General features: G+C 44.0%; 9 protein-coding genes across 9 annotated transcripts; 3 read left to right on the top strand and 6 right to left on the bottom strand.

Moving 5' to 3' along the window:
* Positions 1-911: 911 nt before the first annotated feature.
* Positions 912-1,562, top strand: BGW36DRAFT_304529 (putative ThiJ/PfpI family transcriptional regulator; the record flags this gene model as incomplete). Its single annotated transcript, XM_046211979.1, has 1 exon — positions 912-1,562. The coding sequence occupies one exon, from the start codon at positions 912-914 to the stop codon at positions 1,560-1,562; it is 651 nt and encodes a 216-aa protein (XP_046067543.1).
* A 35-nt stretch (positions 1,563-1,597) lies between these two features.
* BGW36DRAFT_53065 (uncharacterized protein) lies at positions 1,598-3,554 on the bottom strand. Its single transcript, XM_046222398.1, has 5 exons — positions 3,424-3,554; positions 2,858-3,364; positions 2,636-2,806; positions 2,357-2,574; positions 1,598-2,301 (listed from the first exon to the last, which is right to left on the bottom strand). Exons 1-5 carry the CDS (start codon positions 3,537-3,539, stop codon positions 1,634-1,636), a joined length of 1,680 nt encoding a protein of 559 aa, XP_046067542.1. The 5' UTR covers positions 3,540-3,554; the 3' UTR covers positions 1,598-1,633.
* Positions 3,555-6,072: 2,518 nt separating this feature from the next.
* On the top strand, positions 6,073-6,534 carry BGW36DRAFT_53055 (uncharacterized protein). The gene is made up of 2 exons (XM_046222397.1): positions 6,073-6,284; positions 6,337-6,534. The coding sequence occupies exons 1-2, from the start codon at positions 6,171-6,173 to the stop codon at positions 6,436-6,438; spliced, it is 216 nt and encodes a 71-aa protein (XP_046067541.1). The 5' UTR covers positions 6,073-6,170; the 3' UTR covers positions 6,439-6,534.
* Positions 6,535-7,328: 794 nt separating this feature from the next.
* On the bottom strand, positions 7,329-8,931 carry BGW36DRAFT_305346 (major facilitator superfamily domain-containing protein; the record flags this gene model as incomplete). Its single annotated transcript, XM_046212059.1, has 4 exons — positions 7,329-7,465; positions 7,528-8,279; positions 8,332-8,715; positions 8,768-8,931. 4 exons carry the CDS (start codon positions 8,929-8,931, stop codon positions 7,329-7,331), a joined length of 1,437 nt encoding a protein of 478 aa, XP_046067540.1.
* A 682-nt stretch (positions 8,932-9,613) lies between these two features.
* On the bottom strand, positions 9,614-11,131 carry BGW36DRAFT_363779 (uncharacterized protein; the record flags this gene model as incomplete). The annotated part of the gene is made up of 2 exons (XM_046214495.1): positions 9,614-11,008; positions 11,063-11,131. 2 exons carry the CDS (start codon positions 11,129-11,131, stop codon positions 9,614-9,616), a joined length of 1,464 nt encoding a protein of 487 aa, XP_046067539.1.
* Positions 11,132-11,762: 631 nt separating this feature from the next.
* On the bottom strand, positions 11,763-13,731 carry BGW36DRAFT_388331 (fungal-specific transcription factor domain-containing protein). The gene is made up of 2 exons (XM_046217214.1): positions 13,263-13,731; positions 11,763-13,215 (listed from the first exon to the last, which is right to left on the bottom strand). Exons 1-2 carry the CDS (start codon positions 13,596-13,598, stop codon positions 11,881-11,883), a joined length of 1,671 nt encoding a protein of 556 aa, XP_046067538.1. The 5' UTR covers positions 13,599-13,731; the 3' UTR covers positions 11,763-11,880.
* Positions 13,732-14,838: 1,107 nt separating this feature from the next.
* Positions 14,839-16,566, bottom strand: BGW36DRAFT_400733 (cytochrome protein; the record flags this gene model as incomplete). The annotated part of the gene is made up of 4 exons (XM_046218662.1): positions 14,839-15,257; positions 15,311-15,836; positions 15,893-16,359; positions 16,437-16,566. 4 exons carry the CDS (start codon positions 16,564-16,566, stop codon positions 14,839-14,841), a joined length of 1,542 nt encoding a protein of 513 aa, XP_046067537.1.
* Positions 16,567-17,056: 490 nt separating this feature from the next.
* Positions 17,057-19,746, bottom strand: BGW36DRAFT_419891 (small oligopeptide transporter, OPT family; the record flags this gene model as incomplete). Its single annotated transcript, XM_046219480.1, has 5 exons — positions 17,057-17,425; positions 17,520-18,781; positions 18,837-18,903; positions 18,957-19,355; positions 19,393-19,746. 5 exons carry the CDS (start codon positions 19,744-19,746, stop codon positions 17,228-17,230), a joined length of 2,280 nt encoding a protein of 759 aa, XP_046067536.1. The 3' UTR covers positions 17,057-17,227.
* Positions 19,747-20,513: 767 nt separating this feature from the next.
* BGW36DRAFT_400722 (putative sarcosine oxidase) lies at positions 20,514-21,997 on the top strand (the record flags this gene model as incomplete). The annotated part of the gene is made up of 4 exons (XM_046218659.1): positions 20,514-20,554; positions 20,621-20,840; positions 20,892-21,444; positions 21,501-21,997. 4 exons carry the CDS (start codon positions 20,514-20,516, stop codon positions 21,995-21,997), a joined length of 1,311 nt encoding a protein of 436 aa, XP_046067535.1.
* Between the last annotated feature and the right edge of the window lie 197 nt (positions 21,998-22,194).

The following is a 22,194-nucleotide window of genomic DNA, read 5'->3' as shown; positions in this document are numbered from 1 at the left end:
GGTTGTTTCTTGATAATAAGTTGTTTACTAATCACGTAGGGGCCGAAACTTGAAACGGATGTACAGTTGAAATGGTGTCTCGGAGGACTCGACGGGTCAACTGGTATATGTAGACTGTATATTGAAACATGGTATAAGGTACTCCTTTTCATCAGAGAGTAGATCAGGAAGCAGCCTAGGAGTCATGGTTAAGAGTTTCAAAAATGCTGTGAGGCCTAGCTATGAAGACCGAAGACTTACAATTCGCAAGTCCTCGCCGCTCGACTGCCTAATTGGGAAACGCCGGAGTCTGAAGCCCGTCCAATATATTGAAGAAGGAGAAACCTGATTCCTTACTCCATCACCGGAGGGAGGCTATTTAACCAACATACGTGACGGTCAATAGGAGGGGTGGGCCAGGCCACCCCAGGTCAATACTAACCCTTTTTAATAATTATTCTTAACTTTCTGTAAAAGTTATTCTAAAGTCCCCTAATTCTCTTTAAGTCTAATTTTAATCTATCTTAATCTAAACCCAAACACCCTGAAAAAGCCCCTAAAAAGTTATTCTAAAAAGTTATTCTATATATACCTTAAAATCCAGAGCTTGTTTGTACGCATATATCCATATAAAATGTCATTCTTTATGTAAATAAATGTCAGCAATTTTAGTAGAAACCATATGGTTTATGACAGCACGCAATAAAATATAGTATCGTCGTGTGAATAAAAAGCTGGATTCCAAAAGTGCCAACTTGCACTCCTGCCAGGAAGGAAATGTTACGCGAGGGCGAATCTGGAGGGAAGGTTTACCCGATGTACTCAATCAACCCTCTATATAAACCGCCCTTCATTCTTGTCTATCAGTCGATAATCAAAATAAAAAACTTTTATTTCATCATAATCAAACTAGAAAACCATCATTTTTCAACATGGCTCCTATCCAATTCGGCATCGTCCTCTACGACTTCCAAGCCCTCGACGTCGTCGGCCCAATCGATATCTTATACGCTGGATCCAAAGACCTACTGGACCCGATGGCAGCAGCTGGATGGGTAACAAATGATGTAGCTTCTGCAGCTATTGATATTAAATTCCATTATATCGCACCGACCATGGATGCTATGCAGATCATGTCCGGACTCAGTCTCAACCCCAGCACCACGTTCGACAAATGCCCCAAACTCGATTGTCTACTAATTGGAGGACCCGGTCCAGAATTCTGGAATGATATCCCAGAGTCATACGCAAAGTTTCTGACTGAAAAGGCTCAGGAAGTCGATTACTTTTTTGCGACTTGCACGGGTGGCGTTGTGGCTGCCAAAGTCGGTTTGTTGAAGAATAAGCGCGCCACGACGAATTCCACAGTGTTGAGCTATGTTGCCACAGAATTCCCGGAAACAAAATGGGAAAAGTCGCATTGGGTCGTCGATGGGAAGTTTTGGACAGCTGGGAGTTCATTTTCGGGGATTGATATGATCGAGCACTGGGTGAAGGGTAGAAGGGGAGAGGCGGCGGAGGCACTTGCGCGTGAAAGTCTGGATTGGACTCCTAGAGATATAAATGGTAAATATATCCAGTAGACTTTGTATCGGTTTCTGCTGCACGTCTAGTATTCAATAGGATAGTTTTATAGGTTTATCAAACGAATGCATCACAGTTGAGTGTCACATATGCCACTGAAATCAAACGATCCATTCAAACACTCGTCAGAATGGGGCTCTATTGAGCAGTCATTATCCTGGAACAGTGTTTCTATGTCGATTCCCATATCATGCTCATCAGGTGGAGACACGAGAGACAAACCGCTTTGATACGCATCCCAGAAGTCAGTATCCCGAAGTCCCCTTAAATAAGGACATTGACCTTGCTGAGATTGCTGGCCATTATCACATTCGTCGGCAAAAGGTAAAGGAGTAAGCAAATCCAATATCGACTTGAACATGTAAAACATATCTGGCAATTCATTAGGATTACGGCCGGACCGCGACATCTTTTCCATTCGATTCGCTAGGCACTCGATGTATATAGTCGCTCGCTGGGATTCTTCTCGAATCGCGACGGCAGACTGTGGCGTACCAGTAAAAGCGGATAGGGCTTCGATTAGAATGTGAATAGTGCAGATTAACCGATTCCATTCTGCCATGGTAAATCCGGAGAAGTGAGACATAGGGATTGATGTAAAGTGGTCAAAAAATTCCCTTCCTTTAGCCATAATGGGCTGGAATTTGTGGGGTTGGGGTTGCAGCATGGTAAATCCTCGAAGAGACGGCCCGGTTACTTCCATCAAGGAAAGAAACTTTCGTGCAATGCTGGTTGAAGCTGAGAGCCTAGTAGTTAGAAAGGGTAAAGTTCTATTATATATCCAATGACTTACTAGGATTCAAAGAGTCGTTTGGCGAAAAATTTTTGATTTCTGAATAGTGAGTGTCTATACAGTCCCTTTTATATGCTGATTCAATTGCCACCTGAAATTGGAAGGACAGATATATCGCCCTACTCTGAGGACAGCCATTTTCAGGTAGTTGAAGTAGGTAAGCTTTCATATGATCGGAAAAAACAGCGTTATTGGATCTCTTCGAGCACGTTGTGAAGCTGGTTTTGCTGTTAGGAACTGAATCGTAAATTTTAGGAAGAAGCAAAAACTTGTGCATACACTGATGACAGAAAATAGCAACCCAGGCATGCATTTTTAGCGGCGATAATATCAGATGGTGTCATCCCTAGAAACTCATTGTTGCTATATCCTAAATCCTCCAGCATGCTGATGGCAATGTGAAGATATTGATAAACTTGAATACCCCTAGGATGTAGGTGTAAGTTGTACCTGACTTTTTAATCAGTAAATGTCAAATAATGATTTCGTGGGGATAAATGCCATGCGAGGTAGACTAGCAGTCCTTGCAAATAATCTAGGCTCTTTTCACCCAACATGATGACTCGCTCGGCTAATATAGATCGAAATCTATCATCCAAGCTCCATAGTAAACCCATATCATCCGAAGATGCCGCTGTAAGCACAGCAAGATAAAGAAAGCGATGATCTGCCGAATCAATATTTTCTGGTATCGTAACAAAAGGGAAATATGAGTTCTTAGCACGAAACTTGTTTAGTAGCTGATCAGCTTTCGTTTGGTCAAGAATATGTGGGCGAGATTCTGATTCGTCTAGACAGCTTGGCAATGACACCTCATCCTCTGGTCCAGGTATAGAAAACTTTTCTTGGAATCTTTGGTGATGAATCTCGATGAGGTTCGTTGCTGGAGGTGACTGTTGTTTGGTTTGAAACAGCTCGGAAATAACATCGGTTTCTTCTGGCTTAGTTTTCTTTAAATCTTTGGCTCTTATTGTAGCAAGCTTGCATTCTAGCTTGAGGTTTTGGCACCTAGTTGTGGTATACATTAATCGACCGCCTTGCGTGACATCGTAACTATGCAACTTCACCTTTCACATGGCTGATTCGGCGTATCTCGGAAACAGCGCGTTCTTTTAAGTTTGCAGTTGCCACAGGCTCTGGATATCCTAGGTCTGGGACATATATACTTATATTCCGATTCCATTTTCGTTATTTTATTGACTCATACAAATCGATATTAGACGCCTAATTATTGCGGAGTTGGCTTTGTTTACAGTCAGCATGGTTGTGCTACGGCGGACCATACAGCTTACCGAGGCAAAATAATCTTACTAACAAGGTATGAGGAAAGAGTATAGAATTCGATATTCAATGACTGGTTCTTTTATTTCATATTTTTAATTTTCTATGCAATTTTCAGGACTGCTATTTACTACACAATTATGTCGTATCCACTACATATGTACATATGCAGATGTTCATCAATGCTGCGAATAATTGATAAGTATAAAAAATTAGAGCCTGTTGATGGTCGAACAGAACATTGCATATATGAATGCAACACCCGAGTTTATTGAGAATACATTCTTAATGACATAACGTGGTCATACAGCTTTGCTATGAAGAATAAATTATCGCGATCTTTATTAACCCCGGTGTTACATCTAACATCCTAATGATGAGCAAGCCAATCACGTACACATACATACCATCAGCGCGTGCTTTTGAGGACTACATTAGAGATATTTAACAGCATTCCGTTCTTACCTTCTTTGATAATCGACATACGTGTAGTTTACAGGCAATAATATCTTCATGGTTTCTTCAAGAGTTGTTGTAAAATCTGGATAATAAATGAATACGAAGTGCTCATGTCGCCTATGAAGCTGCCATGTGATTCGCCCTTATTAGTCTGCCATTCGCGCATCGCAGTGGGTGTGTTCCTACCCATTTTTACCTATGGATTTACCTCTGAAGGAGTGCCTTTTGCTGTTTAAAAAAAATCTCCAAGAACACCCTCGAGCCTCTAATCCTTAGTTGCGGCGTTTAACTTGTAACATCTAGCGCCTAGGCTGCAGCATTTTCTATTGGGGATCTTCTACTGAATCCATCCTATTAACTGGCCATTCATGTCCCGTACTCTGAAACCGATCGGCAATCAGAACCATAGCTGTGGGGCCAGATGACAGCTTTTCCTTCAGGAATTGGACCCTTTTGCTTGCTTTTCCCGTATTTCATTCGCACGTCACCGGGGAGGGGGGGAAGAGCAAGAGTATTGGAATGGGGCGCGACTGGGAAATGTCATCATTGTTGAAGGCGTCAGATATGATCGGCATCTCACTGCTCTGATCGTAGTTGTGCGCGACGTTTTTCGTGGGGAATTAAGCATCGCTTTATTTGTGGGGACATAATGCCAATAATGTCTGAGAGTATTGCACCATGACGTCTTTAGGAAGTTGATCGAGGCTACTTTCAAGCCAATTGAACGATTTTGCAACGTGGTGACCGGATATCGGTGGCCCCAACAAAAGCTTGTTATTGACGGCGCCGAGCTCCGTAAAGGGTCTAAGCGTATTTGACTGTACCCATGCCAACGAGGCATTGACACGAGCTGGGTTGGTTCGTATTGGTGCATAGTTGGGGTTGGGTACGGTAATTTTATACGGGGCCTGAAGCCCTGACGGTTAGGCATGCATAATAATAATTGTTGTAAGGCGCCGAGAAAAACTGTCGTTGCTTCTAAAAATTTTGTTTAAATAGCCACCAGATAGTGCATGCTAACATTAAGATTGAAGTTTGTCAACTTGTCAGCAGCCTTTTCGGTTAGAATTCGCAAGTTTTTCCGCAGCCTTCGGGCATTAAGGAAAGCGGTGCATATACGCGTGAGCAGTCCGGATGATAATAATATCGATTAAATATAGAGTTTGCATTTAATTAGCCGGGGGCTGGTCCATTGCAAAAGACCACCCGGATTTGCATAGCCGCACCCGGCGAATCTGTTTCTGGCCAAGTGCAGTCATCATTTTTCTTAGTAAATTCTTAGTATTTTTGGTCATCCCCCAAATAAAACTTTTTCAAAAACCATTATCGAAGAGATTTTTGAGACGAATTTTTGCCTATATAAAGCGCCTTTGCTTATTTACAAACGCTCTGCCCCAATATAGAGTGCTTTGCTTTACAAAAATCAACCCTGCCGTATAAACGTTGCGTGGCGAAGCATTTGGAAGCTCTCAGGCCAACCAAAGGTCACTTATATAATTTGAATGTTGGTCTTGAAAAACTCGCTCTGCATCCCTTCTGGCAGTTATGCGCTACACATATAATTGAATCAAATGGTCTGCTTTTTAGAGTTTCATACTTGGAACTAGAATATGCAGTTAAATTACCTTTTTGTACGAAGTAGGTGAGAGCGGTAATCAAGCGATTAATCTGAACAAAAACGCTAAGAATTTACCAAGAAAAATGATAACAGCGCTTGACCAAAAATAGATTACTGGGTGGTCTTATCCAAATCCGGGTGGCCGTATCAGGCAAACCATTGGAATATTTCGCCGTGGCACGGTCCTCCATATGAGAGACATCAGCAGGCGCTCTTGAGCGACAATCTGCGACCGCATCATTTGTGAACAAACAACACATGGAGCTTGATGTGACTGTCGCACATAATCTAACAGACGAAGTTGAACCAATCCTTTGAACATATTAACAATCTTCGATGTTTAGATTTGAAGCTGTCTAGATGCTTCACTGTCCTTTTGCTTCATTACATTTGCGCGGATACTCAACGCACTTCTAAACCCAATTGAAACTTTCGAAATAGGGGAATACAACCGACATGCATGTCCTGTACTTCGTTGCTGCCTTTGCATTTTTGGCCTTAGCCTCCCCCGCCTTTGCCGCCCCGATCAACCTGCTCGAAAAGCGCGCGTTTTATGACACAGATGTCAAGGTAAGTATCGAAACATTCAGATTATGTCTCTACATACTCAAATAACTTATAGGGGTGTCTCAATAGAGGGAGATGGAACATTAGAAATGACTGCGATAGGTATGTTATGCTCCAAACTTTCCCCAAAATTATGAAAAGGAAGAAAGAATATTAACTCGGATTATAGCCCATATCCCAACCCGTAAGTTACCTAGCAATATCCATGGAGAAATATGACTAATATGAGTCTCAATAAGCCCGGCGAAATACGGCAATGCAGTTCACTAGCGCATTGATATTAAAGCCCTTGTGAGGGTTTCTCACATGAGATATTAGAAGTCATTAGGTTGTGGCCGTGTAATATAGTCATCTAGCTAGGAAAAAAGGGTGTTTATATAGGGGTTTGTGAGGGTTGCGAAAATTATCTCCTCGTCGTGCCTGGAGATTAGGGAGCTTTTGCATTGGCGTTATTACTTCTGGGTATTTTGTCGAGATTGTACAAATCCATTGCTCTATCAATTCGCTCATATTCAAATATTTAAGCAATTAAATAACTACAGAGAATAATATTTACTGTGATAGCTTAATTCAGTTTCCCTTTAAATCACAAAGGAGTGTTCGCCAACCCTTCGCCATAGCCCAAATCAGACCCTAGTGACATGTGTGAGGCTCGGCCTGTTTCTCAGTTCATCTTTTAGCCTAAACATTATAGAGCATTGTATTTCATATTGATAAGACAATTTACTAGATTACCAATTCTTACTGAACATATAGCTTATTATTGTTTCATTTTGTCGAACTAAACGAGTGACCGTCGGCATGAATTTGACTCAAAATAACTGAAATTTTATTATGGTGAAAGATATTTGATTATTACGTCGTAATACACATATCAATTACAAAGGAGGAAAAAAAGAAAAAGATAATAGCTATCTAGCGTCTATATAATCAATGCAATATCTAAATTTAGCATTGCAAAATAACCCGTGAAAGATGCAGGTACCTCTAGTATCCCTATTCTGATCGTCAAAGAGTGCGAACCGGGTTCCTACCCTTATAGAATCATTACAACGTCATTTCAAACCGACTTCTAGCTCTAATATCTGGTCCATACTTGAAGAACACCCAAGGAATTGGCAAAAGAGCCAGGGCAATGAATCCTAACAAACTACTAGCCCACCCTATGCCGAGTTTTTCATACACTAATGAAGACATATCTAATTAGCCACTATATAATCGGAAAATGGAGCATATATGAGCCTACTTTGAATAGTGAATAGTGGAAAGATTCCAGCAAATCCGTAGCGAGCCAAACTATTCGCACTGGCGGCACTTGCCACGACACTGCCGTGATAAGTGTCTGTAATATACTGCATCGAGGAAACGAAGACGCAAAGATTTCCCCATGCAAAAGGAATAATGGCAGCGGCTGGGGCCACCCAGGATATCCCCTCGCGCGCAGACCAGCCAAACCAGAATAAGCCAATGGGTAAGCCAATACTTCCAATCATAGCTGGAAAAAGGCGATATTCGGGAGGAACGCGATGAGGCGGATATCGAGGAATTTGTTTTCTGTAAAAGAAAATATCACATAGGACAACCGTGAGAAATCCAAGTACACAGCCGATGATGATCGATAGAAATATTAATCCAGAATCATCTAGGCTGAATCCGTACACGACGCCAAATGTATAAGGGACTGCAGCGAAGAAACTGAATAGAGTACCGAATTCGCAGGCAACATATAAGCAAAGCAAAGACACAATCGGTTCCAGTAATAACATTTGAATGGGTCGGACGAGGGCTACGACGGCGAAATGGCGTAGACGGGTGGCGAGGGGTGGTTGTTGTGTGAATTCTTGGCCGCGTTTCCTTGCTAGACGTCGTTTGAGAATAGGATGAAACGTTTCACTTGCAGCGAGAGTCAACAGAAGACTGAAAGCAGCGAAGAAAAGGACCGTCCACTGAGTCCAGCGCCAGTCCTTGCGAGTAACGACGAATGAACCAATTACCGGACTAACGACGAATCAGTAATCTCAGCAAACAAGACCAATAAAAATGTAGATACCCAAGTCCTGGCCCTAGGAAGGGCATTAAAATAAAGATAGCCGAGGCTGGTCCTCGAGCCTTGGGAAGAAACGTTTCTGACAATGACCCTGGAGCCACAGCAAGCACCGGCGCCCAAACAAACCCAGCCATAAACCGACAGAAAAGCAGAGCACCAAAGTTATGCGTAAAGCCTGCTCCAATAGTGAATGCGGCACCAACGATTATTGACCCCAAATAGACGGGATAACGACCAATGGTCTCGGAGAGTGGACCGCCGACCACAGGCCCAAAGCCCAGCGCGAGTACATACAAGGATACGGAGAGAATCGCCACGGTGCTGCTAACACCAAACTCCTCCATAATCTCATCACGTGCAGGAGTAATGATGGAAGTTGAAATTGAGCTACGGATGAGTAATAAGTAATTGGAAATGATTCAGAATTGGGTGGACATACACTGATATTGCCGATGCGGACATCGCAGCCATGAGTACAATCTTTTTCCACGATGCCCAGTTCAGAGGATTTTCAGGCGCCAAATCCCATTCCAATGAGTCCTCTGGTTTTGATGCCGAGATTTCTGCATTTTCAGGATCGTTGTTGGTCGGGGTTGACTTCATGGGTAGTGTTGGGACCTCGTCAGTCTGATTTTCCATCGCTGCGAAGCGGAAGGTTTCTCAACGCTGTTGTTGACCTTTACCCTTGGTATATACGGAAAATGGTGGAATCGTGATGGCTGAATGGTGCGCATTTCATAGGGGTGGCAGGTTTCCAGGTTATATTGGAGTTTGCCCGACCCCTTTCGTACGTAAAGGACTTCTCGCCGACCTTTTGCGGGTCAGATTAGTAAATATTATATCTCGGAAGAAGTTAGAATCATCACAGAAACCACCCGCGGATGTTTATGCATACATGTTAGCCGCAATTTGTACGCTATGGATCAATCGATAATTAGTGATTACTGATCAGCGGGTTACGGATCAGGCTTTGTGTCACCCATCGACCCCACCCGCCCTTCCTCTGGCTCCTATACCGATCCAATTCAATGACCCGGATGAATATAGATACTTTTTGGTATAGCTGTTGGCATGGGCTTTTGCGTTAACTTGGACGATTCGTTACAAGACATTAGCAGAGTATTCGAGAATCGGATTCGCGTTTGTGTAGCAAGTTGTCTGCTCCAATCTATATAAGCCTGCGGAATTGCTAGGTTCTGATCGAAGACTCACCAAATACCCGTCAATGAGGGCGATTATAGGACAAGTGAAGCCAAAGGCTTCTCTAGATGACCAGAATGAGACATTAAGGTATAACAGCAAAATGGAGGTTATTTTCAACCAGATCAAACCATAACCCGTTGTAGCCGGATTCCTTAGCCATCCTGACATGTTTTACAAAACCACATAGCTTTGACATGCACACACTTGGCAACGGAAAGCAACTAAATTTCTCCAGCAGGTCCTCACCAGGACCTTCAACTTCAAACATTGAGATCCACAGGGGAAACATGATGGGAAGTGCTCTCATGCCGTCCTGAGTCAATGCAGCACAAGACGATGACATTTCAGAAAAGATGCAATTAGCATAATGCTGTGCGACACTATCCCGTACTCCAAAGGGATATCTAAGGCGATGAATGACTAGCAAACCTGCTAGTCGGTAAACGTTGGCTTGCGTCAACATCATTTGGACCTCGGCCTTGTCGTACGCAGAAAGGAAATCAGGAGGCAGGGTCGGCACCCAATCCTCAATGCTCTTCTCTATGTCAGAGTAACAGTCGTCGGGGTGCTCTTCATCTATTGTCCTTGGGGAGTTCAGAGTAATTCCGGCCGTTGCGGACTTTGCGATATGGCTTATCACACAAAGGTCATACAAAAGAGGCATAAGTGTAGAGCTTACACCCATAAAGCGATCAACGATTATTCGGTTTTGGATGCATAAGCGAATTACAGGCACTTCTCGGTATACCAGGCAGCATACTGTATCCATAATTATCGGACATATGGTAATCGTATCGAATCTAGGCTCTTGCAACAGGAATGGATACCATCGGCGTGCTGAGATGAGTGCGCTCCGGACAATAGAATGGGCGGAAGACGTAAAAGTGTCGGTGAGGATCTCAAATACAAATAAAACTTGGCCAAGAAGCAGAATACCAACTGCATCTTGATGCCTCACTGTCTTGATATTGCGTAGAACCCGCAAAGCTCTTGCTCCCCGGTATAAATCGGGGGTGGTGCAGTAAAGGCGGGAAGCTTGACAATGTGCCACTAACACCAGAAAAGCTATATATCCATCTGTGAGGGTCGGGGCTGACTGCGATAGGACGGAGTAGACCGAGTTTCGAAGATCATTCATAAAGCTGCGGCCCATCGTAAAAGGTATGTGGATTACGGCGAATTGTACATCATGCGTCACGATCCGCATCGCATCCGTCGTTGTTTGGAGTGTGGAGTGGTATTGGAGTATCTGATCCAATACCCTTGCTAGCGGCACATCTTGCTCGTCATCTTCTTTTTTCTCTCGGGGCAATGCTAAATCGAGACAGCTTGCACTAGTTGAAGGAGAAATACAGTTAGAAGCGCGAGTAGACGATCTAGAATTGTTTGTCTCGATCTGATTGCCTCGTTCGTAATCCCAAATATGCAGGCTGCCGTGAACAAAACTTTTGGAATTTGGCCTACGACCCAGTCGCTTCTGTTTGCGTGACATATGGCAAGGGATTTTCAGGTGCCGACATCGGGTGCATACCTCGGCAGCCAGTGTGAATGAGCACTTCTCTTTATTCCGATAACACTGGTCACAGGCCTTCGGCGTCATGTTGTTTATAAATACTGGAGAGCTGAAGTAGGGCGCAATATAATCGCTGTTTAACTCACTCTGTGCAAAACGCGTGCTCTAGTTGATGAAATCGATAACCAGCAGCTGTCACCTGTCATTCACGTGTCAGCCCCTTTCAACAAGCTTGAATAATCAGTTACAGGTCATTTGTAACCTATGCACCCCGGATAGTGTACCCCGCATAATAGAGCGCCCACCGCGTCCAATGGTATGATAGAGTCTGCAAGGCTTGGTTTGTTAATGAGATTGAAGGGTGTGCGAAAAAGAAGACCAGGGTGTATGTAATTTATGGTTGATTACGGGTATCAATACGGAGACTTTTATATGAATGCAGTTAGTACGGCGCATGCATGACAATGCGGGGTAGAGTAAGCAACCCAGATTCAATATTATTATTAATGTCATTATGCTAATTTGTTGGCCAGAAAACCACTACGCTAAAAAGGGGTTCCCCTCATTAAGAAGATTATCATCAATTCTAGCTAGTTATTATTCTGGGTGACATGATTCTTGGTCGTCATATAAATTCATCCAGATCCTAACTGCCCTGAAAAATAATTCATACGTAATCCGAAACCCCTGATTGGCTTATAATAATCCAATTGAGAAGCTACAGTAGGTTAAATGCAAGCAGATATAATGTCCGAAGGAAATCCATCTCAACCAAAAGAAATAGTCCTACAAATTGATTGAAAATATCAGATCAGAAGAGTATTATATGACAGCATCTAGCAGTATATCTGATATAATTCTTCTTCACCGGGAGAAGCTTCTGTTGGATATCCGAAGAGCGGGTCGATACCTTCCCAGTTCCCGAAGGCTAACGAACTGTTTAATGGAGTGGTATACTCTGGAAAATTGCATCCAGAATCAGTCATAACGTTGTCACCAAACTCAATGGGGAGTCCAAATGGTAGAAGGTTTGTCTTTGGTGTGTTGTAGCCAATTGAATCAGAATGGAAGCTGCCGTTATTTCTTAATCGTAAACCTGTCAGAGTTGAATCGCAATCTTCCAAACAACGAGGAGGCGCGGATGTGATTTTCGGTATGATACTACTAATTGCGGATATTGCTACCTCCACGTCTGGAAACACCTCGTATAAGTCACTCATCACTGCTATGCATAAATGAAGATTCTTCGCTGCTGAATTCCGCGGCTGTCGAGAAGGATGAGGTTGCGATTCAAGAAGTTGAATAACCATGGCCACTAGAATGGCTGTAATGCCAGGAGAAGGCAAGTAGTAGTGAAGCTTGCTCTCGTGAAGCACTTGGGCAATCGTAGTAATCTGACAAGCGGCATCACACGTGCGGTTAGCCGACGAAGCCATGAAACGAGACTGATGTAGGATTGAGACGGTTGTGTAAAATATCATATGGAGAAGACAGCGCTGTAGAAAGACAACAAAACTAGAGTCCTCAGTGTCGGCTTTGCCTGAAGCGCGATATTTGCACGCTGGTGGTAAAGAGTGCATCCAGTTTGTCAAATTTTTATCGCACGTAAGCAGTTGGTCAATATGATCATAACTTGGAGTCTGGTATTGTGGCGATGATATAACCTCAATCAATGCCGAGTTGTTCGTTTGATTGTTGTTCTTCCCTTGAATCTCTAGCACCATATTGATGCAAACGCATAGCTTAGCAGTTGAAACACACAGAAGGATCAAATCCTTCTGTATAACAAAGTCTTTCGCTGAGCAAAACTCGAAAGACCCCGCTTTAATATCCGTAATCAACGTGTCAAGATCAAAATCCTCTTCTTTCAGGCACTCTAGCTGAAAGTCATGCTTTTGAATTCTCGGCCGACATCTTAAGGTTAGAGAAATCAAACAGTCTTGCATAAAACACGCCCAGCCAACTCTCTTGAGCAACTTTTGGTCTATGCATGAGACTTCAGGGCCTGGATGGTCCTGAAAGAGTCCTAATTTCAGAGCCACTGATACAGTTACGCCTACCCAGTTCCAACAGTCTCTAGTGTCTTCTGTCTGTCCAGACATGTAGGTCAACAGAAGGAGAGCCTGAACAATGATGAGCTCATCAGATTCATAGCCCGATTCATAAAGGTGCTTTTGGAAGAAATTAGCTTATGACTTTGACGTATTGGCATGCGTACCTTTGCCCTCTGAAAAAAGGGCTCGCAAGCCTCTTTCCTACTAGAATAACCGGCGCGTATGAGGTCCTCCATGGGTACATAACTTGTTGCCGAAAACATGATGGAGTGGTAAAGTAGCAAGCTAATATTGGCCTCCCCACTTTTCCGGGATTTGGTAATACTTTCAAGAAATTCCAAATCGACGACTGGGATGCAAGGAAACACGTAGTTGATAAATGTCCGTAGGAGAGCATTTTGTAAGCTGGTGCTGGGAACATCGAAAACCCCATCTTTATAAAGACGTTGCAGATGGCCGGGTGTTATTGCAGCTGAAAAAGGTTTGGCAAAAGCTGGCATAAATGCTGCCCTGCGTTTTCGCTGGGATTGCTTGTCTATGTCACCAGGAGGTGACTTAAAAACGGAACATTCTTCAAGAGCATATGACTGATTCGTATATACCTGTTTTCTAATTATTTCAAATTCGGGTTAGCTATGTAGTACATTGGTCAATGATTAATGGTATCTCTTTAAAAAGGTATGAAAAGATCTTACCTAGGCTGACTTCTTTCAGAAGACAAGCACCTCAACCGTTTTCGCTTTTCATTGGCACACGGTAGTCCTTTAACAGCGTTACAGCGCCGTTTCCCTGCTCGGCACCGATCGCAAGCCGTTTGTTTTCGCAGACTGAATGATGTCTTGGGACCAAATTTAGCGCGCTCTGGTACCAAGATACTCGGACAATCTGTGAACGGTTGAAATTGAGTAGAGACTTGTTTCGCCATATGGGCTGTCGAACGAGAGAGTAAGATCCAGACTTCTCAGGTCAGTATAAAAGGCACCAGTAAACCACACATGCGATGCAAATCCAAGGATTGGGGAGGGCTTATATACCAATCACTATTAAATGGGGTTAAACGATAGATATGAAGCATCCACTAACCGATTCTGTACCTGGGGTAATGGCTGGTCCAATAGAGGTACATAAAAATTGGACACTAGTCCTGTTTTTGTCTCTAGTGCATCCTCTTCGAAACTTGACTTATTTAGCAAATGAGAACATCGATCCTTGCCTTGGAGCTAACCGAATATAGTCAAAAGTGTCCGTATGTATTGATACAGTCTAAACAGACACTGAGACCAAACTGGGAATGACAGCAACGGCAATGGCCCATCTAAACAATCATATTCACATCACACAGTATGAAGTAACGCGGCTCCGCGGTTTACAAAAGGGTCGGTTAATGGATTAATAGGGGTTTCACCCTGTACTCTCCTCTTATGCATCGTTTAGGTAACCCCTATTGAATAATATCGTGGAAATTTAACAAATCCATTTTTCAGTTAGAACTAAGCTGAACACGAGGCGCCCACGCATAATAACCGGCCCCGACTTGGCATTCGGATCCGCGGGTCAGCGCCATAACTAATCGTCACCGAGCACCCGAAAACTTGCAAGGCACGTCGACTTGGAATACACATCTACCAGTGTATTTTGGGAAAAGAAACATCTTAGAACGAGATCTCAATAACCATAATAATACATAAAACATGAGTATGTATTTTCCATGTTGGCTATACTAAAGAAACCCATATCCTGCTATGCCGGAGTTAGAGCTACCTTTGTTCCATTCTTACTAGCCAAGGTAAGAGTAAGACCCTCCTTAAAAGGTCTCGTGTCTCGACATTCAATTTTCGTGAATTGCCGAACAATACGTGCAATCGTATAACCAGCTTCCGCTAAAGCAAACTGCTGGCCGATGCAAATCCTTGGACCTCCGTTGAATGGGATATAAGCCCATCCTGGCTTTAAATTTTCCCATCGTTCAGGTCGATACTCGGTCGCATCCGGTCCGTACACTTCGGGCAAACGATGCATGCTATATACGCTGTAGAAGACTTCCTGTCCTTTTGGAACGAATATCGGGTCTTTACCATCCGGACCTCCACCAACGGGAAGGTAAGTATCTTTATTGGCCATGCGTGTATTGACTGGAACCACCGGGTATAGTCTCAGAGCTGTTGATTGAATTTAGCCTTCGAAAGGGAGCTGAAGATAATTTTAGACTCACTTTCGTTCAAAACCCACGTAAGATAGGTCATTGACTTCAAATCTTCAAAGGAGGGTCTTTCTGCCTCTAAACCTAGCACATTTTCTCTCAGTTTGGCCCAAATGTCAGGACGTCGAGCCAAAATGAAGAATGTAATACTAAGAAGACTCGCAGTAGTGTCTCGACCAGCTAGAAGGATATTTAAGAGCTGATCAGTCAGCACTGTTTTATTCACAGTTTCCTTAGAAAGCTCGTAGAGAAAGACATATTGCTGATCCAACGAGTTGGAGGCATTCTTCTTGTCACCGCATGCATTTCGATAGTCAATAGCCTTCTGAACGAATTGATCTACGAAACGACGCGCGTCAATTGTTGCCTTTGAGAATGCGCTATTTTTGTGGAAGACCATTAGAGGTCCCATTTGGACGCGAATGGCCAGTCCATCTTGAGAAGTATTGAAATCATTCGCAAAAGCTGATTGTTGACTACCAACACTGAGCGAATCAATGGATTCCCCAAAGAGAAATTCGGTAGCAGAGTCGATGGTCTTCCACAGATATATTATTAGCTCACATTTTCCAAAATTTGTTGCCGAGGCATTACCATCCGAAAAAATAAGTCTTGTAGGTCTACAGTCTGCCCATTACCAGGGATATTTGCGATAAGCTTGGCGACGTGTCTCTCGTAGATTTTAATGTCCGCGACCTGGCTACGAACAAAGTTCGGCCGCACAAGAGCCCTTGAATGTTCCCATATCTCGCCATCACTGGCAAATATACCCTGACCAAGAAGTGGCGCCAATGCTTTGTTCCGATAGTGCCCTAGCTCAAAATCTTTGAATTTGAGAGCAAGAATTGTTTGCACATTTTTAGGCTCAATAGTCATTATGACTGTACGGCCCAATGATGTGCGATATGTTTTCCCATACTGTTGATGCCAGCTTCGGATGAGCTCCAAGGCCTCGCATTTCTTCATCGCTGACAGCATCGAGATCATGCGACCAATCCCCAGAAAACCAGATGATGCCACTAGAGGCTTCCGACAATGATTCAGACGCGCGAATTTCCACTCTAAGTGTCCAGTCTAGTTAGCTCTGGTGTGTCTTTTACACAAATAAGTGTTTAGATAGCAATTATTGTATAGATACCTTGCAAGATTCGCAGTCCTCTTTTGATCGCAAGAATCGCAAATATGACAGAGAGGATGACAGTAGTGAGCAGATACGTTCTATTGCCTGAGTCAACAAACATCTTGATATTTGTTCTCAAGGCTGCCATTTTCTTTTTTTCTTTCTTTCTCTTTCCGTTGCGATGTTGGATGTTATTGTAGATTTCTGGAGTAATAGATATTAGATTGCAGTCCTATATGAAGGATTAAAATTGACACCTCGATATCTTGGAATCTCCTGCAGACATTGCGACAAGTGTAGAGCCTTTTATAAACTTACGGGTACTGATGTATGTGCCTTGTTTGTTCTTTGTATGCGGGGTCGCCTACCAAAACGGACACAATTTTCCCAATCCAGAAATAATTTTCACTTAAAAAACCGCGGTACCACCCATACGCTGCGGAGTAACAAAGTTCGATTGAATCCGTGCACATCCGGGGCTCCATAGACAAATCTTCTCTATGAACCTTAACTCTGCCATTTTGGGAGAGACTAAACCTCCCTCTTGGTCGTACCTGATTGACACACAAGGTCGAATTGGCTTCCTAGGAGACATATGACATTGATCAGGTGATCCAATTAGAAGAGACTATCCTTTTACAATATCCAACACTTTTGAATGATTTCTTAAATACAAATAAATTTAGCCTAATTCTTGAGCAATGATCTTGGCGACGAAAGGCTCGCATTCCATAAGCGTTTAAATATTAACGAGGTCAATTAAAGAGAACTAGGACTACCAGACTGTTTATGTAAAATATCATGCCAGCTTAGGACCATGTCGAAGGGCCAAAAGTTCCATTTGCCGGGATCGGCTTCCATGGCGTACCTTTGCCATCAATCGTGGTGCCCTGCACGGTGTTCCCCCACCAATTCACTGACACGCCAGGGAAGATCACAGCGAAGAAAATAATGACCGCAGAGACAGCAAGGCCAGAATCTAACGCGGCGGAGAGCACGTAGTTGTACTATTTCAGTCATCAGTATGTTAATATATTAATTAAGAAATTAAAGAAGAGGCAATGGGGAAATGAGTAACGACGTAAGGCTTATGGCACTTACTTTAGCCCACCAATGGGCATATTTGCCCTTTATCCATTTGTTGAAAATGAATGAGACAACGAATGCAGACGTGTAATTGATTCCTGTCGCGGGAGGGACGTTGCCTGTGCCCGCGAAGAAGATCGGCCAATGCATGTTTCTCAATAATTTGTTATTGGGCCATCTGTTCTTAGCCACGAAGGTCACTATAGGTAGCAAGGCTCCAATCCAGAACAAATGAAGCAGGCCAGAGTAGATCTTGCCTACACTATACAGGCGTGATGGGCCGATGGCTCCCCAGATCACGCTGGACGAGAAATTGACTGTTCCTTGGGGACAGGTATATCCATTCGACTGGTCGGGGCTGCAAATATTGTCCACATGATGCAGCATCCAGAGCAAAACTGCATTCTGTGTCAACGAGCCAAGAATACATGCTGTCAATTGTGCAACGAAAAGTGTGCGGCGCGGAATCTTGAGGTAAAGACCCAGTTTCATATCGCTTGCGAAAAGCATTGCCTGACTAAGACCTGTGTATGCATAGAACTTGAAGATGAGTAGCACAATAGGCTTCCCTGGTATGAGATAACCGGAAATAATTTCACCCAGAACGGTTAAAACGTTGCTGTTGAGGTTTGCCACGGCATATACAGATCCCGTGGGTATTAGATACAGCAGAGCCATAGCAAAGGCGAGAAAGATTCCCCAGACTGGCATCTCGGTCTGGTATACCTCCTGTACCATGATAGTGAGTGCAAGGACGATGACAGTTAAGACCGCGTACCACCAAGACGGCACATCTTTATATTTCTCAATCAGACGAACGTGAATATCCTTTTTGCGGTCAGGTTTTAAGGCGCCAAAAATGTCTCGCCAATAGTTTAGGAAAATAAAAGTTGGTATACAGGTCATGACAGCAAAAGAGCATCCATACGAAAGAGCGAAGGTCACAGGCATGAATATGGGGCTATAGGCCTGATACGCGTCCTCGAGGAAGTTGCCGTGCTGGTCAACAATGCGAGTGGCATCATATAATTGACCTGTATTGTCGTACGTTGAACTTCCGGAGAAAGGAAGGTATGCTGTATACCACGTATTGGTGTAGTATAAAATTGGTGTAGTGAGAGCGAATATGATAATCCAACCGGCAAAGACATTGGCCTGTGCCCAGAAGGGAACCACCAGGGGAGATCCATTGTAGGCGATTTGAGACCAGTCAAATGTGGTGGGCAGATACGCAAGGCCAGTTGTCATACCAAAAAGGTTGTTGACTATGGTATTGTCTGTGGTTATAAGATGTCAACTTCCTCGTTCAAGATGCAACACACGAAAACTCACTTGGCGCTGCCCAGCATATAAAGGCGAATGTGCTAAGAGCCGTGAAGAGGAAGCCAGGAAGCCAGTACTATAATGCTCATCAGTAATTAATATTAGTTTTAATTAATAAATAGTACTTACCCAGCAGAATGCTACACAAAAAACGATAGTGAAGAAACGATACCTCGAAATCCTCCACCCATTGGCACTGGGGTTTAACCTCGAATGTAGAGTTTGAAAAAGTGCAGCATTCGCCAAAGTTGAGGGCCAGATCATCTGTGGAGGCTCAACGATGAAGCGGTAGGAGAGGCCCGCCATACCCAAGCCGAATAACTGCATCGTCAGACCAAGGAGGAATTGGTACGAAACAGGCTTTTTCGCGTTGAAGAATGTCGGGGACACTTGAGCCTGGATAATGTCCGTTGCCCATGAGGGTCCAAATGCTAGGTTCGACATGATTGTGACGACGCAGTGTTCCTTGATGTTGAAGTGATGGTCGGGGTTAATGGTTACGTCCCATCGGTCGAAAACGCGCACCGTCTTCACAGGCAGAATACGTGCAAGCGCAGTGCCTTACAGGAAAAGCAAGCAACTGGGCAACCAGCGAGGAGATAGTCACGGAGGGATAACGCATGCTGAAAAATTGATTGATCCCAGTGCCGATGACAGTGAAGACGACACCGACCAGCCACATGCGCAACGTATTGACTGGGGTTGACGTGTCGTCGTTGTTGGGCACATTGGCTCGTACTTCTGGAAAGGGTGAATTGTCACTGTCAATAGTATAGACATCCTCAACAGTACCAATGGCAGTATCGAGTATTTTGTCGTCCGTATTCTCTTCGAGGTCGTCCGGCGCAGACGAAGCGCCGTCCTGCCGGATGGTACTTTTTACCTCGGTACCTATCCTTTGATCTTCATCTGAAGCCATGGTGTTTAGGTTTTGCGTAAATATTGAAAACAAGAGCTGTTAGCAAGTAGCTAGGTAGAAAGCCTTGTGGAAGATCAAGTCCGGAAGAACAAGTCCCGACTTTGGGATACGAAACAGACAGGACAACCCGTTCTTCCTACCCAAATATATACAGAGTATAACCCATAGTGTGGTAATCGCACGCCGCACAGAGCTTTTTGAGAGACAACGCCTTTTATTGCGGTTAATTCCAAACTATCATTTAGGTTTCATAGCCAAACCCCACTAAAAGCCATGAGCACTGATAAATTACCCGGCCCGGCGCAATCTTTGATCGTGAAGTCTGATAAGCGCAATCAATTTGTGGAGGAATCTCGCACTAGCGCTCCTAAACGATTGAAACCCTGAAATAGTCTTTGTGTCTCGTGCCCGAATACAATGGAAGGTCCAAGCCGACCTATGAGATGCTGCAGGGGAAGTTTTAGCTTCGGCATTGTTCCTTCAGATAGGGCTTTCGGAGCTATCTCCGGACCTTTCAAAGTGTGGTCCCCGGAAGGTCCAGGCGAGCGAATCATGTGCCATCCTTCAATTGTTGGATAGACTGTTGAATTTACTGAATGTGAATTATCGCCGCTAGCTCGTCCCCATCAGTCGAGCTATTCGCAGTCTTATTACTGGTATAACAAGAGCATGAAACTGAGTTCCTCCCCAGGAAGAAACTATCTCCGGACCTCAACACTGCTTTTTTCTCTTCCTTTCAATTTTTTTCGGTAACCGTGATTGCAGCCATGTCACTGTCAAAAGACTCCTCAATTTTGATCATTGGAGCGTATGTATCAAAATACTGCCTTTCTTATCTCTCAATCATCTTGACTTACCAGGGAACTTTTTGAAGTGGAACGTTTGGAACAAGCACAGCCTTTCACTTAGCAAAACGTGGCTATACCAACATTGTATGCATTGATCGACATCCTTGGCCGAGTCAAGACTCAGCTGGCTATGACCTCAATAAGATCATTCGGACCGAGTATGAAGAGGAGCTGTACACTGAGCTAGCTCTTGAAGCATTAAATGCCTGGCGACAACCTATGTGGAATGGCATCTTCTATGAGACGGTGTGTTAAACCAGTAGCACCTGGGCGTCTGCGGATCTAATTCCTAAGTAGGGGCGTATAACGACAACGAGTGGGGATCCAGACGCAGTTCAAAATCTAAAAGAATCCTATGAGAACCTGTGTAAAGCTGGCGCAGCCAAATCTATCGAGTTGATAGAAGGCAAAGAACAAATAGTGAAACACTGCCCTCAGCTAGCAGGCGCAGTAGGCCTAGAAGAATGGAAGGGTCTTTGGAATCGGGAGGCCGGTTGGGCACACGCTCGAAAAGCCCTTGAGAAGTTAGCAGCAGAGTCGGAGAGAATGGGCGTCAGGTTCATTTCTGGCCGTAGAGGAACGATGACAGGGCTTGAACTTGACACCAACAATATGTTACTCGGAGTGAAAGTTGCCTCGGGTGAAATATTAAGGGCCGAACGGTATATACTATCTACAGGGGCGGCGTCCCCAGGATTATTGCCCGATATCCTATCCACACAGTTGTGGTCAAAGTGCTGGACTCTTGCCCACGTCGCCCTTTCAGAAGAAGAAATCGCACAATGGAAAGGAATCCCAGTTATTGACAACATGGAATTGGGTTTTACATTTGAGCCGGATCCAGAGACCAGTAAGAATGATTCGGGAGGGTATTGGTGCAGTTTTTGTACTAAATGATCCTGCTAGAATTGATGAAAATCTGCAACGCCTTTCCTGGCTACCAATGCCGTCAAGGCGAGTATACCGATTTGAAGACCGGCAAGAAGACCATCTTTTCCATCCCACGCTATGCCAGCGATTATCCAGAGGACGGAATTCCCACCGAAGCAGCGGATGGAATCAGGCGGTTCATCGCGGCCGTCATGCCTCAATTCTCGGGCCGGCCACTTGTGGAAGCCCGGGTCTGCTGGTGTACCGACTCGCCAGATTCACATTATTTAATAGACAAACATCCTAGGCATGAAAATCTGTTGCTAGCAACAGGTGATAGTGGTCATGCTTTTAAGATGCTTCCTATAATTGGCGACTACATTGCCGATGCCCTCGAGGGGTCGGAGCGTGGGTTGAAGAAACAGTGGAGTTATGGTGGCCGGAAAGAGATTAGGAATGTGACCAGACCAGGGACTGAGATAAAGGACATCAGAGATGTTCTAGATCCTTCAAGGAAAGGAGCAAAATTATAAGTCCAGTAGAAGTTAACTTCGAGGACATTATTTTCTCTTGCCACATAATTAAAAGTTATTCCGTTGCACTGTAAGTCGTATAACGTACGTACATTCTAGAATGTCGGCTGGACTAGCAACAATAACACTTTGGTCTGTGCGGGGTAACGTTAGGTCTTCCTCCCTTCATCTTATCTCATCACTTCGTGACGGCTTGT

The sequence above is a fragment of the Talaromyces proteolyticus genome (genome assembly GCF_021365285.1).
Source record: "Talaromyces proteolyticus strain PMI_201 chromosome Unknown BGW36scaffold_12, whole genome shotgun sequence".
Classification (NCBI taxonomy): Eukaryota; Fungi; Ascomycota; class Eurotiomycetes; order Eurotiales; family Trichocomaceae; genus Talaromyces; species Talaromyces proteolyticus.
The sequence above is the reverse complement of the archived record's forward strand: the minus strand, read 5'-3'. Positions and strand labels throughout refer to the sequence as shown.